General features: G+C 46.4%; 1 protein-coding gene across 8 annotated transcripts in view; it reads left to right on the forward strand.

Annotated features, from left to right (window-relative positions):
* Positions 1-18,235, forward strand: part of GRIN1 (glutamate ionotropic receptor NMDA type subunit 1) — a 697,943-nt gene that overhangs the window by 152,586 nt on the left and 527,122 nt on the right. For all 8 annotated transcript variants that reach the window (XR_014962874.1, XM_085610061.1, XM_085610053.1 and 5 more), the window contains exon 2: positions 13,226-13,360. Coding sequence is in view for 7 of the 8 variants with exons in the window: in XM_085610061.1 (XP_085466187.1) it covers positions 13,226-13,360 (135 nt within the window). In the remaining variant the exon portion in view is untranslated. The remainder of the gene's footprint in view (positions 1-13,225; positions 13,361-18,235) is intronic.

An 18,235-nucleotide genomic window follows, 5' to 3' on the forward strand; every position in this document is an offset into this window, starting at 1 on the left:
GGGGCCATATTTTAATAGAGCCCTGAAAGAATCTAGGGGGCAGTTCATTTGTTGTTTGAGCCCACGAGGCGCCCCCATTGTCGTGACCCTAGAGGGCTCCAAAGGCACAGTGGTGCCCACGCTCATTTTCTCCAGCTGCCCAGCACTTAGTGGGCAGCTGCATCGTTTAGGTTGTGCCCCTGTGCATTGTGCGCCTGGCTTGCGCAGCCTGCGCAGTCGCGCCCTGACAGTTGGATATTGGCCATTTCTGCACCCCTGAGAGGCCAGTTGGCCTGGGGACAGTTTCTGCTGTGTTGTGCCCTCCCCTAGGGTACCTGGTGATTTTCATATATATACTTTTGCGCCTGCGCAATGTCTTCATGATATTTTTCTTCCTAAACTGTGTTTATGCATTGGAGATTGTTTTACTAGTAGTAGTTATGCTAGTGTGTTCATGTTTCCCTGCGTGATGTTTTCCTAGGGTGGTTAGGATTGTGTAGATGGTACTTACCTGTTACCAGTAGTTACTGGTTGTGTTCTACAGTTACTTTGTGTCTCCATAGGTATACGTTCTACATTTACTATTGGTGATTTGTATCTTATGTTCTAAGTGCTCAGTCCTAAGAGTGCTAATTCCTGACAGTGGTCCATGTGGCCCTGTCCCCTGTACATATAATCCCTTGTAAATTCTGCCCGTGCCTGTTGGCACATTGTAAAGTGTGTGTTTTTATCTAATGTGTTTTGGTATAATACAAAGGCTATTTTTATATAATACCTTGTGTGGAGTGTCCTTTGTGGTGGGCCTTGGGTGTTGTTGCTGGGTGCGCGCGCAAACGCTTTACACATTGCCTCAGAGATAAGCCTGTCTGCTCGTGCCAAGCTACCAAGGGGGTGAGCAGGGGTTATCTTTGGCGTGTACCTTCCTTGCCCTGACTAGAGTGGTGGTTTCTGCCTGACTTTGGCGCAAGTCTTAGCCAACCAGAAATCCCATTTCTAACATTGGTGATCAGCGGTGGGATTTGGACTTGCGTTTGCGCTGTACAGCAGCAGCAACTGGCTGCACCACAAAACTCTGCATTTAGATAATCAGATTTTGGGGATTATTGTTTTTGAAGTTCCATTATTTCTTCTCCTGAAGGTATCATTGTGTAATTGTGTCCAGTACATTTGTCCCCCGCCCTGCGCCCAGAGTTGGTACCTGTGTCACTTGTCATCAGGTTGAGGAATCAGGGGTGGTAGAAACTGCCTTACCAGTCCGAGGGGAGGGTTGTGTGTGGATGAGTGGTGTGTGGCACTAGGCAAGTGAGTGTGAGTTCTCTGGATAGAGAGCTTACTGTATCCTTTGTGAATTATGTACTCCTGTGTTAGCTCAGACCCCCAGGTTCCTTGTGTTAAACTCTTCTCGAGAACGTCCGCCAAAATGGAGCCTGCTTTTAATTTCTGTGGTCTGTTTAGATACAGTATGTTGGAGTTGGTCAGATTCTGTGAAGAGAGAGACATTGAGGTGGGTGAGTCAGATACCCAGTCCAAACTAAGGGACAACCTGATCCTATGGCAAAAGGATGAATGGGAGCGAGAGCGCAGTGAGGAAGATAGGGCCCGGGCCGCACGCCGTGAGGGTAGTGGGTCTGAGGGGAGCCCTGAGGAGTCTGAGGAGGAGGAAGGTTACCTGACAGGGACGCCAGTAGACAGTGAAGACCCCATAGATAGGGGAGTCCCTTGCTGGGTCCAGTGTCAGGAGCAGCGCCCCATCCCTTTTCCTGTCCCCAGAGGAGTGGGTGGATAGGAGGGAAGAGAGGGAGCATCAGCTGGCCATGGAGAAGCTCAGGTTAGAGCATGCCAAGCTGGAGACCGAGAGGGTCTTAGCTCAGAAACAGATGGCGGAGGCTGAGAGGGCCTTTGCCAGGGAGAAATTAGCTCTAGAGGGTAAGTTGTCCCCTGAGCGCAGTGGTAGTTTTCTGGATTCCCCAGAGAGGGTGGAGTCCAGTGGTGGCAGCGATAGAGAGTCTAGTGCAGGATGTCCCATTCCCGATTCCCCGAGTATGGTACCTTGTTCCCGAGAGGAGGAATGTAGGTTGAAATTCAGGGGCAGTAAGAAGCTGTCTCACCAGTCGTGGGAGGAGTTTGTGGGAGAATGTGATGATGCACTGTGCGATTGGGTGAGGGTTAACCCGGAATGTGATTTTAGGGAACTGTTTGATCTAGTTCTCAAAGAGCAGATGCTCAGGAGTTGTTATCCCGGGTAGCGCCAACACCTGTGCGAATGTGACGCCTTGGATCCGTGGGTCCTGGTAATAGAAGCGGACCGTTGGGAGAGTGCCCAAGGTTCTGATGAAGCATGGGAGAGTACGTCCAATAGTAGTGGCTCAGGTATCTTCCCGTCCAGTATTGAGGAAGAGGCTCAGAGTAGCCCAGCTAGGTCCCAGAGTAGTGAGAGGGGTGTAGGGGCTCACGGCCTATCTCAGTGGAGTAGGAGTGAGTGGGTGACTTTGAGTCCCCAGAGGCCCGAAACCCAGTCTCAGGGCCTGGATGGTTTCTTCAGGGAACACCAGGTTGGGGGCCTAGGCTGTCCTTTTAGGCCACTTGAGGAGGATCGCCTAGTGTATGGCGAACCTGGAGTCTCTGTAAATAGAGCTCCAGTGGTTCTGGTGTCAGGCAGTACCGCTCCAGTAGGGAGGGTACAGAAGTCCAGCGAGAGGAGTGGCATGGGGCTGTGTTCCCCGGTGGAGGAGCCAGTGGGTCAGGGACCAGCCGTGAGGGCTGAGTCTCCTAGAGGTGACCATGGTGACCACACGTCTGTCCTGGGGGATCTTCGCGCACTGTCAGGTGGACAGGGGATGGGAGATCTGCGCCAGGCAGACTGTCATGCAACATATGAGGCATATGTTACTCTCGGGGGGATGGTGTGTAAGTCCCTCGAAGTCCTGGAGTGCCAGGCAATTATTCCACCGAAGGTTCTAGACCAGAGGTTGGGAGGCCAGGTTCAGGATCAGCCTGACCTGAAGGGTAGGACGACTGTAACCAGTGTCCTGACCGGTTCTTCTTCCAGAGGTACCGCCTCAGTTGGTAGGGAGCAGGACTCTGGAAGGGGGTGCAGAGGGTGGGAGAGTCCACCTCTGACCCCGGTGCAACCTGTGTCGTACTTTAATCTCTGTGACCGCGTAGGGGACAGGGCCCCACCCCTGTCTATCCTGGTATTAGCAAACCGCAAATGGTTAATGCGGTATGTACGAGTGCTTTATATATCGTTCTAGCTATGAATGCACTGTGTACACGTTATTTTGCTTCACTACGCGGGTTCCATTTTGGAGGCAGTGGCCATCTTGTGATTGCCCTCACATAGGCTATAATGAAGCAACTACGGGCCTTGCAATCCATGTGCCTTTCCATGACTCTTCTGTGACCTGGGCGGCTCGGTTCTACTGCCCCAGGTCAAACTGGTCTCACGAGCTCCCCTTCCTCCAGCCACCTGTGATTAGCATCAGGGCTCAGCACACCATGAAGTCCTTTCATCATACACAAGCCTCTGGCTAATCACTTTTGCACCTGCTTGTTCCTGCTTTATGGCTTGTTTCCCAAAACAGGAGATGCTCATGTTTATTGGGGCCTATCGATTTTCTAATGTGGGATCTGAACCTTGCTGTGTAAATAATGGTGGGCTGGCTTAACTGGAATGTGGGATGGTCATCATGACTCTGCTCTTTCGTTTGAACTGTACACTTGTTTATTGCCGTATCATAAACCTAGGAATGTATGCCTGAGGCAGGGAAAACTGTATTTAAGATGAAGTCCGTTTCTATGATTTTCAGCAGTCTCCTGAGAACATACACGCTGTTGTACTTCTAGGATACCTGTAATTGGTCTGCAGCCAATAAATGAATCTTTGACTTCACCTAGAAGACTCTGTGTTTCTGTAGGTCTGGAACAGGGTGAACCCAGAAGTCATAGGGTGTGTGCCCCTGCACCGCTGGGACTAAAATACCCAGTACTTCACCTGAGGGGTTAAACCCTAGGTTGGGAGACCAGTTCTCAGGGAGAGGTCCTGAGCTGGTGGGTAAATTGAGTTATGAGGGTGCCTCTCAGAGGAAGAGAGGACGGAACCCTAGAAGAAGAGGTAGGGGGAGGAGAGCCTCGCCCGTGACTGTTGGTCAGCTTGAGGGTACAGACCCTAGGCTGGAGGATCAGTGGCAGTTTAGAACTGCCCTGATGAGGGGTAGAGTGGAGAATGGCTGCTATGTGCCAGGGGTTACTACCCCCACTCTGTGGTTAGGCAAGGACCAGTGGCGCCTAGACGGCCTAGGGCCTGGTCCTGGCCGCGGACAGCTGAGGAGTACCAGTGGGGTAGCCCAGTTGGTCCGCCGAGTTTTTTCAGAGGGAACCACATGGGTTCAGAGTGGCGTAAAACCGGAGAGTGTCCCTGCCGTTGCGGGCCTGCGTCCGTGTTTTACCGCCCCAAGCAGGGAAGACCATCACGGGGGTGATTGGCCTACCCTGCGTTTTGGCTGGAAGGGGTTTGTGTTGGACTTGGCCCTTCTGGCAGGTTCACCCCATTAACTTTTTTGCTCTTTATTATGATCTGGTGTAGTGATTTTTGGGTTTCTGCGCACTTCACCACTGTGTCCCAGGGTAAAGTGCGTGCGTGTAGTGAGGTTGGCCTGCCCTCCCATAGGAATGCATGGGGGAATGTATGTGTCCCTGGTAGTTCCTGATGCGTGGGGTGTGCAGGCTCGAGTTTGGTATGTGCGGACTCGTGTGGTTGAATGCTGCACGATGATGTGTGCGGCGTGCATGTACCTAGTGTGGAAGTGCCACTTCTAGAAGTGGACACTTCTGTGTGCAGTATGAAATGTGTACCTTGGCTGGCGATTGGCTGGTTGAGGTCATGTGACGGGCTAGGGAATCCCCCGAGTCAGGATGAGTCACCCAGTGGTGAATGGGGAGATCAGCAGCTAGATGGGTGGGAGGAGTACACCTGGGTCCTGAATAGGGCAGAGTTTTCCCCACACAATGCTGGCTCCGCCCCCTGTGGTGCGACTGATGACCCTAGCCCTGCCAGTGAATAGGGAGAGGGCCTGAGCAAAACAAAGTGCTCAGGAACCAGTTGTAACTGGTTCGCCCCTTCCCTGCACCTTAAGACAAAGGGTTTTACAGTATAAGAAGGGGCTGCGTCCCCTTACAATTTGTTCTCTTGCCGATCCTAACTTGAGGGGGGCCTGCTGCTGCTGGGCGCCAGGAGAGACCGCCACTGGGGACTGCCTCCCTGCTGGAGGGCCCTGTGAGCTGGCCCCTGGGCCCAGTCTTTGCCCCCCCCCCCTTGCACCTGAAAGACTTTTCCTGGACTTCTGCCTGCAGCGCCTGGAAGCGCTTTTATTTTACATATAGCGCTAGGAGCGCTTTATTTGGTACCCCAGCACTTCTAGAGCGCTCTGAGTCGCCTCTGCAGCGGCGCCGGACTGCTCCTCCTGAAAGAGTGAATCCCCGGCGTAGGGATTGCCCCTCTGGTTGCCGAGATTGAAGCGGGTGCCCACCCCGCATTGCCGTGGTCGTTGGCGGGTGCTCACCCCGCTTATTTGATTATTCTTACGGCGGGTGCCCACCCCGCCGTATATCTCATCTATTGAGGGAGCCCACCCCTCTTATCGCCGGAGAAGTCACAGCTGCAGCCCGGGCCGAAGCCCCGGAAGTCAGGCAGCGCTGACTGAGACGTGGGCGTGGCTTATACAGGAAGCGGACGGGAGCCCACCCCGCGCTCCTGTGACGAGACCCGGAAGAGAGAAGGACTGCTGAAACGGCGGGGCCCCGAGGCACATTGTCGGTGCCTGCCCCGCCGTGAGAAAGCCGTCCTGCCGCCGGAGCCTCCCCCAGCGGAGGGGAAGCCCCAAAGGAGAAGAGCCCGTCGACCACCGGAGTCCCCAGAGAGCAGCCCGGTAAGTGGTGAAGGGCTGGGGGACTCCGCGTGGGTATTAGGTGCCGGTCCCGGACCTGTCTCCTTGGTTGCTGCATTGTTTACCCCGAGCGCGAGGGCGCTCCAACCCCGGGGGCATTGTTTGATTCCGAGCGCTAGTGCACTCCAACGAGGCATAATTGTTAAAGAGCCCTGACAGGCTCTACCGGGGCACATTTGTTCACGAGCCGTGAAGGCTCCAACACGGCATTCTTGTGTTCAGAGCCCCGTGGCTCCAACGTCGGGGGCCATATTTTAATAGAGCCCTGAAAGGCTCTAGGGGGCAGTTCATTTGTTGTTTGAGCCCACGAGGCGCCCCCATTGTCGTGACCCTAGAGGGCTCCAAAGGCACAGTGGTGCCCACGCTCATTTTCTCCAGCTGCCCAGCACTTAGTGGGCAGCTGCATCGTTTAGGTTGTGCCCCTGTGCATTGTGCGCCTGGCTTGCGCAGCCTGCGCAGTCGCGCCCTGACAGTTGGATATTGGCCATTTCTACACCCCTGAGAGGCCAGTTGGCCTGGGGACAGTTTCTGCTGTGTTGTGCCCTCCCCTAGGGTACCTGGTGATTTTCATATATATACTTTTGCGCCTGCGCAATGTCTTCATGATATTTTTCTTCCTAAACTGTGTTTATGCATTGGAGATTGTTTTACTAGTAGTAGTTATGCTAGTGTGTTCATGTTTCCCTGCGTGATGTTTTCCTAGGGTGGTTAGGATTGCGTAGGTGGTACTTACCTGTTACCAGTAGTTACTGGTTGTGTTCTACAGTTACTTTGTGTCTCCATAGGTATACGTTCTACATTTACTATTGGTGATTTGTATCTTATGTTCTAAGTGCTCAGTCCTAAAAGTGCTAATTCCTGACAGTGGTCCATGTGGCCCTATCCCCTGTACATATAATCCCTTGTAAATTCTGCCCGTGCCTGTTGGCACATTGTAAAGTGTGTGTTTTTATCTAATGTGTTTTGGTATAATACAAAGGCTATTTTTATATAATACCTTGTGTGGAGTGTCCTTTGTGGTGGGCCTTGGGTGTTGTTGCTGGGTGCGCGCGCAAACGCTTTACACATTGCCTCAGAGATAAGCCTGTCTGCTCGTGCCAAGCTACCAAGGGGGTGAGCAGGGGTTATCTTTGGCGTGTACCTTCCTTGCCCTGACTAGAGTGGTGGTTTCTGCCTGACTTTGGCGCAAGTCTTAGCCAACCAGAAATCCCATTTCTAACAGTTTCCATGGAAACGCACAGCGCGAGTCCGATCGGGTCTACAGAGCGTGTTATTTTCGCTCAGAAGGTCACATTTAATCCCTAATTTTTGAACGCGAGTCTCCTGAGACTGCGTAACCCGGATAAACATCAAAAGGGCAGTGAAAACCTTCCGCGCTGGATCAGCATCGAAACGTTAATCTTTACATACCGTGTCTCAGTTAAATGAAAAGGTGAAGGATTCGAATGAAAGGCGCTCGAGTATGTACCTTCCCTTTTGTTTATCTTTAAATAATGTTAAAAAATATAAGGGATCGATCTTTGTAAAGAGTCCAAATGACTTAACCTTGTGTAGAAGGTTACCTAAGTGTTTAATTGAAGCGTTAAAAAAAAACAACAAGGCAATAAATTTGGAGAGTCAGTGTTAAAAGGTTATAAGCAAAAGGAAATAATGTAAAAGGCCCGACCATAAATTGGAAGGGGAGATTGAGGTAGATAAACTTACCTGTTAGGGTAGTGATCAAAGGATTAGGTTTTGAGAAAAAAATTGGTAAACCTTCTTATAAAAACTATAAAATTGATAAAAAAACTGAATCTAAATTAGTCAAATTATTCAAAAAATATGGTCAATTGATATTTATCATGTATAAATAATTATAAATACTCTATAACATAAAAGTCATAGGAGTTAATAAGAAGTTGTACTTAACTGTTCAGGAGCAGCGAACAAAAGAGGAAGATAGTTAGTTCCTATGGCGCTTTGTTATGTTGTTTGGAATGTTTTTATTTATGATGTAATGGTTACACTTTGAAGGGCTGTATGTCTTGGGCAGCAATAAAAGTTATTGCATAATGTAGCCTCCGGTCTTGTAATGAAATCTCTACTCAACCCATGGTAGCTATAGCACAAGCAGTCGGTAATCCTTAGAGATGCGTGTGCTTTAAGTTCACGCAGTACCAACAATTTTAAAGTAAAGAACATAAGAGTAAAATTAACAAACCAATTTAGAAAAATAGAGAAAAATCTAATGAGTAAATAGTACACCACCCACATCGGTTAGGAGGACTAGGGGGATAATAAAATATTAAAGTTTTGAGGAATAAAAGTGCCTAGAAAGAAGTCAGTCACTATTGAAAAAACAAGAGTTTGTGGAGGAATGTGACCTGAGCGTAATTTCAAACTGAATTAAATGGAGCGAGGTTAGGTACTCCAAGCAGGTTTTTCTCGGTCAAAGGTTTTGCCTTCAGACTGAGGGCCTGGTTCATTGTTTGATAAATGATACTTGTTAGACCTGGCATCATTGGCATGAGTCTCTCCTCCATTTTTTTCCGTTTGCCTCCTCTGTTTACGATGTTTTTGCTGGAATATTGCTTTGTGCACTGTGCCACTGCTGATCAGTGCCACAGTGCAAGTGCTCCCTATGTTAAATTGTTACATTGATTGGTGTTACCATGATTGGCTTGGTTGACTTACTGTTCAGACCCTAGTCTAGTGCACTGCGTGTGCCAAGGGCGTGTAAGTTAACTGCTGCTGGTGGGCTTGCAGCACTGGTTGTGCCACCCACAGAAGCAGCGTGTAAAATGTGTCTCAGGCCTGCCATCGCAGAGCCTGTGGGCAGTCCCTGACTGCCATGTCGACTTGGCAAGGAAACCTATTTGCCAGTCTCTAAAACATTCACTTTGCCACATTTCAGACACCTCTATGGTAGGCCCTAGGGCTGGGTGCATTGTGGGTAAAAGGTAGGTCATGCCCTGATGTGTATGGCATGACCTAATAGTGAATTACAGCCATTTTCGTTTTTCACTATTGAAGGGCTACCTGCCTCCAATAGGCCAGACTGGGCAGACTGATTATTAACTCCATTATAATCTAACTGACTCAGGGAACATGGTAGCAGATCGAGTTTAGTATCCCTGAACTCAGAATTTAATAACACACCCTTTAGGATGGATGGTTTTTAAATTCTGTGTTTGAAAATAGCCCTTTTAGAAAGTGGCTATTTTCTTGTCCAACTATCCACCGGTCTCTGCTGGTTTGGTGTGTGTGTCAGGGGCTGGGTGGCTCCAGAGGTCTGAATGAGTCAGTGTGGGGTGAATGAGGCATTTACACTTAGAGTGAGGGAAGAGTAGCCTGCCCTGCCTGACACAATGCTGGCTCCACCTCCTGCCGGGCGACTGATAGCCCTGCCCCTGCCAATGACAATACTGGCTCTGCCTCCTGCTGGGCGGCTGAGGACCCTGCCCTGCTCAGTGAATAGACCAGGTGCCTCTGCCTGGCAACACCCACAACGAACCCAGGATGGGGGGAATTTCCCTGCTTGGACAAAGGGAACAAAGGAGAAATGGGGTATAAAAGAAGGACCCCTGAACCAAGAACTCAGATCACTACTGACAAGGCAACCTCTACCAAGGACAAGAAGCCTGCTGATCTAAGGACTTGCCTCCCCCTTCTGCCAGCGTGCTGTTTGCTGGGGGGAACCTGAAGCTGCTTCTTTATTTTTGCCAAGGAACAAGGAGAGAGGAACTTGGTGTGTACTCTCAAAAGCTTGCTAGAAAATCTCCAAGAGCTGGAAGAGTGCCAGCCTCCTGTTGAAGTCACAGGGCCAAAGGACTTCACCCTCTACTGAATTGCTGGTTGCTGGAAAGTGTTATTTCCAGTACACAGGGGAAAATCTGCAGTCTCGACGCCGCCGACGCCGCCGAATCCAGCTCGACATCGTGAGTAACGGCTCCAGTGTTCCGAGCCTTCGACGCCGGCCGCCGGGCCCTATCGACGCCAGTAGCGACGCCAGGAGTAGTGAGTATCGGCTCCAGCTCCGAGTGACCCCGTCTTGACGCCGGATCGACGCCAGGGAGTAGTGAGTATCGGCTCCAGCTCCAAGCGACCCCGTCTCGACGCCGCTGCTGATCGCATCGACTCGACGCCCTTCTCGACGCCGTGAGCGCTGCTCCGGCCCGACATCCCTCGACGCCGCTGCGGATTGACCCGACTCCGAGGTACGATGGACGCCGATCTCGACGCCGTGAGCGCTGCTCCGGCCCTCGACGCCGCTGCGGATCGACCCGACTCCAAGGCACGATCGACGCCGACCTCGACGCCGACATCTCGACGCCGTGGATCATCGTTTTCTTCATTTCCAAAAGGTACTGTGTTTGTGGGGTCTGTTGCAACTCCAGGCTCGACGTAGCGCTCCTCGCGGTCGACGCCGAACCTTGGGAATCTCGTAAACTCGACGTCGTGTGACTCCTGTGGGGGTTACATTGTTGCCAAGAACTGTGTTTCAGAAGAATACTTACTTTTGTTGCTAAAGAACTATTTCCTAAGAAGAAACTTTACCTGAACTATTATTTTTCCTTCCAAAGAGTATTTATTAAGATTGTGGTATATTTTTGTCGTTATTTGGTCTTGTGCTAAGCCTTATATAAAAATACTATTTTTATAATAACTCCTGTGTCGTGTCCATCTGTAGTGTATTCACCTTATTACTGTATGTGGTCATAAATGCTTAACACACTGCCTCTGAGATAGGCCTGACTGCTCTGCCAAGCTACCAAGGGGGTGAGCAGGGGTTATCTGAGTGTGTAATCCCCTTTCCCTGACTAGAGTTGGTTGGTCCCTATTTGTCAGAAGTGCATACCTCTGCCAACTAGAGACCGCCGGTTCTAACAGTACTACATCCATCAGGGTGGCAGAGCATATTACATCTGCCGCCATGATAGACTACCACGTATCAAATTTAGAGATGCTCAGTGGTCATCTCTGTACATCAAAAAGAACCATCATCATGGGGGTTCCTTTCAATGTACAAATGTTTGGTGGATGACTGCTGTCAGTTTTGATGTTGTTCACTCAACTTTTCTCACAGGTTGGGAGGGGCCCTGGGGTTCCCGCTCGTGAAGTGTTGGGTGCAGGGCCTGGTTTTAGTTCAGGCCCCACGACCAAGCACACCAGGGGTTGTCCTCAAACAAATCATGATGCAATATTAATTTAGGTTAAAAAAAAAAAGATATATTAACTCAAAAATTACTACCAGCTAAAAACAAAAGAAAGGGACATTTCCCTATTGCATGTAACTGACATAACTTACACCCCTTTGATGCACTGCTTCTGACCTCACATATTACATGACTGATGACATCTGAAATGTATGGTAGTGCAAATTATACTTAGGTCAGTCCTCACCATGCACTGTCATTTCATCAATAATATAATTCTAAATATCATCAGTGATGCTATCAGTGATGTCATGGAAAAAGTCCTGAATGATTTAATATGTGAGGTCATTAGCATTGCATGGTGAGGCACAAGTTGTAGTTGCTACAGTAAAGTATAAATGGTGTATTTCAGTGTTTATTGTGTTTAAAATTTGATGTTATTACTAACATTTTCATGTAACTATAAGGTCCCTTTAACCACTGATTTTTCAGTGGATTTCTATGGTTTTTGTAATGTAAAGTGGCATAATATTACCACACCTAACTACAGCCTCATTTAAACCTTTGTTTTATTTTAATGAATTTGTTTTTTACGCAATGTAAGATCTTGTTACGATACCTGACATCCACCTTGGGAGGCCAACATTCTACTAGCATTGGCCAAAGGCTCTTTGGCCAACCCTCCACAGGTGACCAATCCCCTGCTGCGCATGGCTGAAGCCAACCCACAGCTGGTGGTCATGACTCCCACAAGCAGCCATCCAGCCACAGATGCCCACTCCCCATTTTGTTTTGGGCCCCAAGGGACTGTAACGAATCCCCCAATTGTTTGTAAACTTTTGTGACCCGAAGAAGGGCTGTGGTAAAGGTATCCCTACCCTGCTATATATGTATGTTTTAATTTTATTTGACTGGACTCACTGACTGCATCATCAAGTCCTGTAATGGCAGCTGCAACATTTTTCTTCCTTCAGCCATCAATCACAGGGATCCAACCACTCACAATTAGATTTTTCATGGGTTTTCCCTCAGCAGTCTCATTGCAAGAGATATCTATAAATGTTTAATCTTAATTTCTCTATCTTTCTGCTAAATTCAGTGTCATTCTTTTCAGCTGTTTTTCTGTATTGTTGTAAACATTTCCCTATGAAAATTACTTTAAAAAAAAAAGTTTTGTGAAGGTTCATCAAACGGCTGAAAGTTATTATCTAAAAAAACGCTCTTCCTATGGAAAGTCTCACTTATATATAACTACATAGTATACTTTTAACTAAAGTCTGCAGTGGATCTGGTCTCCCTTCCTAAGATATTTGAGAAGGATTTGTAAGTTGCCTGTTAAATATATATATATCTAAAAAATGATTTGACCTCTCCTTGAGGGTTAGGCATTTTGAACTAGAAGGAGACTTTTATTTTATATCACTACTGGCAGAACATCTTTCAATTTCACAGATCTAATTTGCGAACCTATTTGTATAGTGGAAGGGCTCTTTGTTGCATGGACCATCCAAATTGCTACTGCACGACTAACAGCTTAAGCAACTGTATCATTCATCATGTTAATGGCAACTGGCACAAATGTTAAGTTGAGGCAGCAACAGAGTCGGTCAGCCACTATTTCCATCACAGGCATAGATCTTCGATACTTCAGCCTCCTACTCCAACACTCACTCAACTGATAAAATGGACTGTGAGGTTGAAAACAGGACAGGTATCATTCCCAATAAGGGAAGCTTTATGGATTAGCACTTGTGCTCCAAGTTTTTTGTCTTGATGTCATGGACTATCAATAATCTCACAAGATCTCTTCCTAATGTTTGTTTCTTTAAGTGAGATATAGGAGATAGAGAGGCTGTCTTTCCTGTTAGGCAAAAGGTGATGTTACCTCTCTGCCTCTGAATGCTGGCTGGGTCTTGACTCTGCCACACATCCCCCTGATTTTGAGAGCTGCAGTTCCTCTTGGGGAATAGTCAAGTCTCATAGGCCAAATCTGCATTTGCTTGCAGGCAGGACATTTTATCTTGCCATGTCTCATTGTATTACATCATCCTGTTACATTGCTCCATCAAACACTTCCCTAAAGTAAATGGAAACATATGTATATCGAACTGTTTTCTTTAAGATGGCTGCTTTGTATGCTAATAAATGTTGTCTTATTTCTCATAGGTTTACGCGATCTTGGTTAGCCATCCACCTGCTCCAAACGATCACCTCACACCAACCCCTGTATCATATACAGCTGGCTTCTACAGGATTCCAGTCATTGGCCTGACGACTCGCATGTCAATCTATTCAGACAAGGTGATTGCATCCTGTTGGTTTTTAAGTTTGATGAATTTTGCCATATTTTATATGTTTAGGAAGAGTATTTTAAATAGCTTAATGATTAAATGTATGACTACTAATGTAAGGTTTTTAAATCAGACAACTTACTCTCCAAGTTAATTATTTAGAGTCAGATTTACTAACCTTTACGCAAACCAGCAAGGCAACTTGAACGGGAGGGAGCAGAAATGTTATGAATATTTTGGTGGACAATATTACCTTACTAAAAATACATGTTTATCTTTTTAAAGCAATATTTCTGGTCATACCAAATGCATTGTGTCACTGATTGTTGATTAATATGGCAAACAACTACCATACCCATTATTAGTAGAGGCTGGGGTATCAAAATGGAATGGCCTTTGTGATACCTGTGTAAGTTTATCATAAAAAAATATTTAGTTATATTTATATATATATTTTAAACATTACATTAAATGTACATATATTGTTAAAAAGTTAAAATAATTTAATTCATTCTATCATTAATTCCTGTTGGATTCTATTGTAAGTCCCTGCCTCCTTTATTTTCTATAGGAGGGTGTTGCACTGCCAGTGGTTGGCCATGCGTGATTCTGGACTTACTCCAGTTTGGACTGGATTAGATTTACTACTATTTTGATTGTAGAAACTTTAAAAGTACAGTTTGTGAATAGGAATTGTGCGTGTCTGTCCCTCTCTAAAGCCCTCTTAGGTCCTCCCAAAACCCCTTCTTAATCCTTCCTAAACTCCTCTTATTTAGTAGTAAGTATTTCCCATTTTCCATCCACTCTTCCAGGTCTGTCCCACATTTAATAGTAAGTAGTACTACTGTAGTACTACTTTATGTACCACAAAATGTAGTTTGTGAATTGGCCCTGTGTCTTCACCTCCGAGAAGTGGTAGATTGGTTGTATCTGCCTCACCAATCAGCAACTCCTACTTAATCCTTCGTAAACCCCTCTTATTTAGTAGTATGTATTTCCGGTTTTCCATCCACTCCTCCTGGCCCTTCCCACATTTAATACATAGGCCCTCATTACGATGTTGTTCAGGGTTGCCTCCGACTGACACCGTTTCGTAGAAGGAACCGCCCGACCATAGGTCGGTGGTTCCGACCACGCAATTAGGATGCGACCGCACATGGTGGAATATTCTAGTGGAAATTTCTATGCCATAGGTGGGTTCAGCTGCTCTGAACCGAATCCTAAAGTGATGTTAATCATCAGATTTTCTAAGCAAAACAATCAGATCTGGGATTCCCACACCAGGGTAATCTGGGTGCAGAAACACCAGGCACCTATAAATCAGTGAATTCCTATAGCTTCCACTATCCACCCACATTTAAGACCAGCTGACACATCTGGTAGACAGTCTAATGTTTAGAATCTACCTTAGGGATGACTTATATGTATTAAAAAGGAAGGTTTGGGCCGGGATTTCTTTTTATTTTGCCAGGTCGAGATGGCAGTTTAAACTGCACACTCAGGCTGCAATGGCAGGCCGGAGACATGTTTAAAATGACTACTTAAATTTGTGGCACAATCAGTGCTGCAGGCTCACTAGTAGCATTTAATTTACAGGCCCAGAATTTACAGGCCCTGGGTACATGTAGTACCACTAAACTAGGGACTTATAAGTAAATTAAATATGCCAATGGATATATGCCAATTTCGCTATGTATAAAGCACAGAGTACAAGTACTTTAGCTCTGGTGAGCAGTGTTAAAGAACACAGAGTCCTATGGTAAAAAAAAAATTAAATCAGCAAAAATGAAAAAGTTAAGCAAAAAAGGGCCGACTCGGCCTATGGTTCACAGGTCTAAGAACAGTAAGTTATATTTTAAGCTTCTGTTTTTGAAGTGTGAAAGGAAAGGTGCATAGGTATACTACATTGGTTTGTTGGAGCATTTAAGCTCTTTAGTCTAATAATTTTGTGAATATTCAGCAAATTCATAGTGTCTAAGGGATGTGTTATCACTGTTCCATTGTCATGTGCAAAAACGACCAAAACATCTAATTCTTAATAAACATTTAATTTCTACATCTACTTGCCATAATATGTTGTGCAATTTAAATATATTTCATGTAGATCTGAGACACTCACTCTTTACAGTTGTTCTACAATGGGTTTGACATTGCAGCTTTTGCATTCCGACTCTTGTGGACCTATACACAGTATTTGCATAAAAATGCCAACACACTCATCTGCCCTATAAAAAAGTGTATAGTCAGTCTATTGTGGGCCAGCCGCGGCACGTGGAGGGAGTTCCGTGGGGCGGTAAGGCGGGGAGGGGCAGGGTGGGGGGTTCTAAAAACCGGAATATGGATAATTACAGGTAAGTAAACAATTAAATAAATCAAACGAATTTCGTAGCGCGCGCTGCATCGCATTTTGCTGGCAAATCCAGCCAATGCAGGCCTTGTATGAAAAAAGAGGAAAATATGTAATAAAAACTGATGCTGAAGGTATCAGAGGAAAGAATCTGAAGCTATACATAGACAGATATATGTTGTCCAGAGGAGTTCTCTTTTCTCCAATAGTAAATTCCTAGCAAAAGAGATCAGTGGCTATTTAAAAAGGGTTGTATGAAGTTACCCTGCAGGCATTTTTCTTCACACCTTTATACCGCAGTCAGTACCCTGCGTGCAATGTTACCACATGTTACTTTAGCACGCAAGTCATTACACCGACTTGTTTTAGGTGGCGCTGGACTCTGAAATAGTATAAATTACTATTCCAACTCAGGTACTGGACTTAAAAATCCAACACCTGTCTAACAACGAGCACCCTGCAGCGAGTCGTTGCTGTTAACGTCTTGTATGCTAAAGTAGCGTGTGGTAACGTCTCATGCGAGGTACTGACTTTTCTTGTAAAGGCTGGCGTTGTAAAGACTGCGGGGTGCAGGATGCTTCCTTTTAAAAAGGCCACAGCAAGTAGCCTTATAGCTTTTCTTCCGACAAACCGGCGCCCCTGGGGTGCATTTAGCCAGGCCTAATGCACCGCTATGTCAAACAGCGCACCGGGATTTTCAGTCAGTCACCCTGTGAAGATGAAGTGCTAGAGATCACTTGCGGTGCACGTGAGGCCAGGTCTCTGAAAGACAATGGATTGCTCCATTTTAGGAGCTTTCTAAAACGTAGTAGCTTTGTGAACCGAGAACTCGATGCCGACGAGCCCACAGAATTGGAATCCCACGTGATTCGGAGGGAAACTTATTGAAGAAATACAGCGCAGGAAGTGGCGCAGGGATGGTCACGTGATGAAACTGCTTTACTTTATGGTGGAGTCCCGAGTACAGACATGCGCATGCGCTCCCCACAAACGTAGGCCATCGTTATATGCGTAGCTTAGAGTTTGGACCGAAGTTTATTGGACATGATAAAATCGGACTTTATCATGTCCGATAAATAACTCTCATTTGCAATCTTGGTCCCTATAATGGGGATTTCCACCCCGTAGCTGTAGTTGTTGCACATATGGAAATTAACTGGTAATGACGTCATTCCAGATACATCGTTTCAACATGCCTCGAATATTGATCAACTGTTCGTTATAGTTTGCTAACACGTTCTTGTTTATTGTAATAAGATCTGTGTGCATTCAGAAATTGAATAACATGCATTCAATGACTTCTGCATTAACATGTTCAGACTTGTGTCCAATCGAGTATTACATTTCAGGTGACGTATTCACGCTGAATATAGTTATCTCTGGGCGGGTCTCTTTGAACAGTTACCAACCAGCTTTTCTTGCTCGTGCAAGTATTCCCTGAGTGTACTTTGCATTTCGAATAATGTCTCTGTTTGCAATTAAATATCTTAAGACATGTCCCTTGAACATGTGTCGTGCCAGGTTCGTTAATGTTGGTACAGTGGCAGCATTATATCTCTCCGCTTATGTGTACACAATTGTGCAGCAGCCCCTGAGTAATCGAGAAGCAACTGGTAGTGAAGGACAATAAATGCAAGTTTATTTTCAAATATTATTTTCATCTTTTGCTTACTTAGCATACCCACTAATGCACAATGATAACCCAGGGAAGGGTAATTTGTTGCTTTACAGAATGTTCACTTATATTTATTTTGAAAATAAAAAAATAGAAGGCAAGAATTTGGACCACAATTAGAACATTCCAAAAGAGTGAATACAACTATAATACGAGTCAATGCTTTCTGAGATTAAAAAGTAAAGCAAATTAATGTGAACATGGTAAAGATGGAAAAACTTTTCTCCATTTCTTCCCTTTTCTTGTGGGTACTCAAATGGTCTAAATCAGAAAAACCAAGGTCAAAATGTGAATTTAGGGCTTTCCTATTTTCCAGAATGATAAGGTTCTCGCTTGTAATTTCCAAAACAGCAATCAAACACCTAAGGTTTTTTTTTTTTTGCAGAGTTTTATTTAGCACAAGCTTGACCCGAATCGGGTATCAGAGCGCTTTACATAGCGCCAGTTACGTTACATGAGGACACACATTCATTTTTATTAGGCACAGGGAGATTAAGTGATTTGCCCAGAATCACAGGATATCCAGCGTCATTGCCGAGACTCGAACTCAGTTCCCCAGATTTGAGGTCGAGCGCCCTAGCCGGCGGGGAGATTAAGTGATTTGCCCAGAATCACAGGATGTCCAGCGTCATTGCCGAGACTCGAACCCAGTTCCCCAGATTTGAGGTTGAGCGCCCTAGCCGGCGGGGAGATTAAGTGATTTGCCCAGAATCACAGGATGTCCAGCGTCATTGCCGAGACTCGAACCCAGTTCCCCAGATTTGAGGTCGAGCGCCCTAGCCGGCGGGGAGATTAAGTGATTTGCCCAGAATCACAGGATGTCCAGCGTCATTGCCGAGACTCGAACCCAATTCCCCAGATTT

The sequence above is a fragment of the Triturus cristatus genome, chromosome 1_2 (genome assembly GCF_964204655.1).
Source record: "Triturus cristatus chromosome 1_2, aTriCri1.1, whole genome shotgun sequence".
In the NCBI taxonomy this organism is placed as follows: domain Eukaryota; kingdom Metazoa; phylum Chordata; class Amphibia; order Caudata; family Salamandridae; genus Triturus; species Triturus cristatus.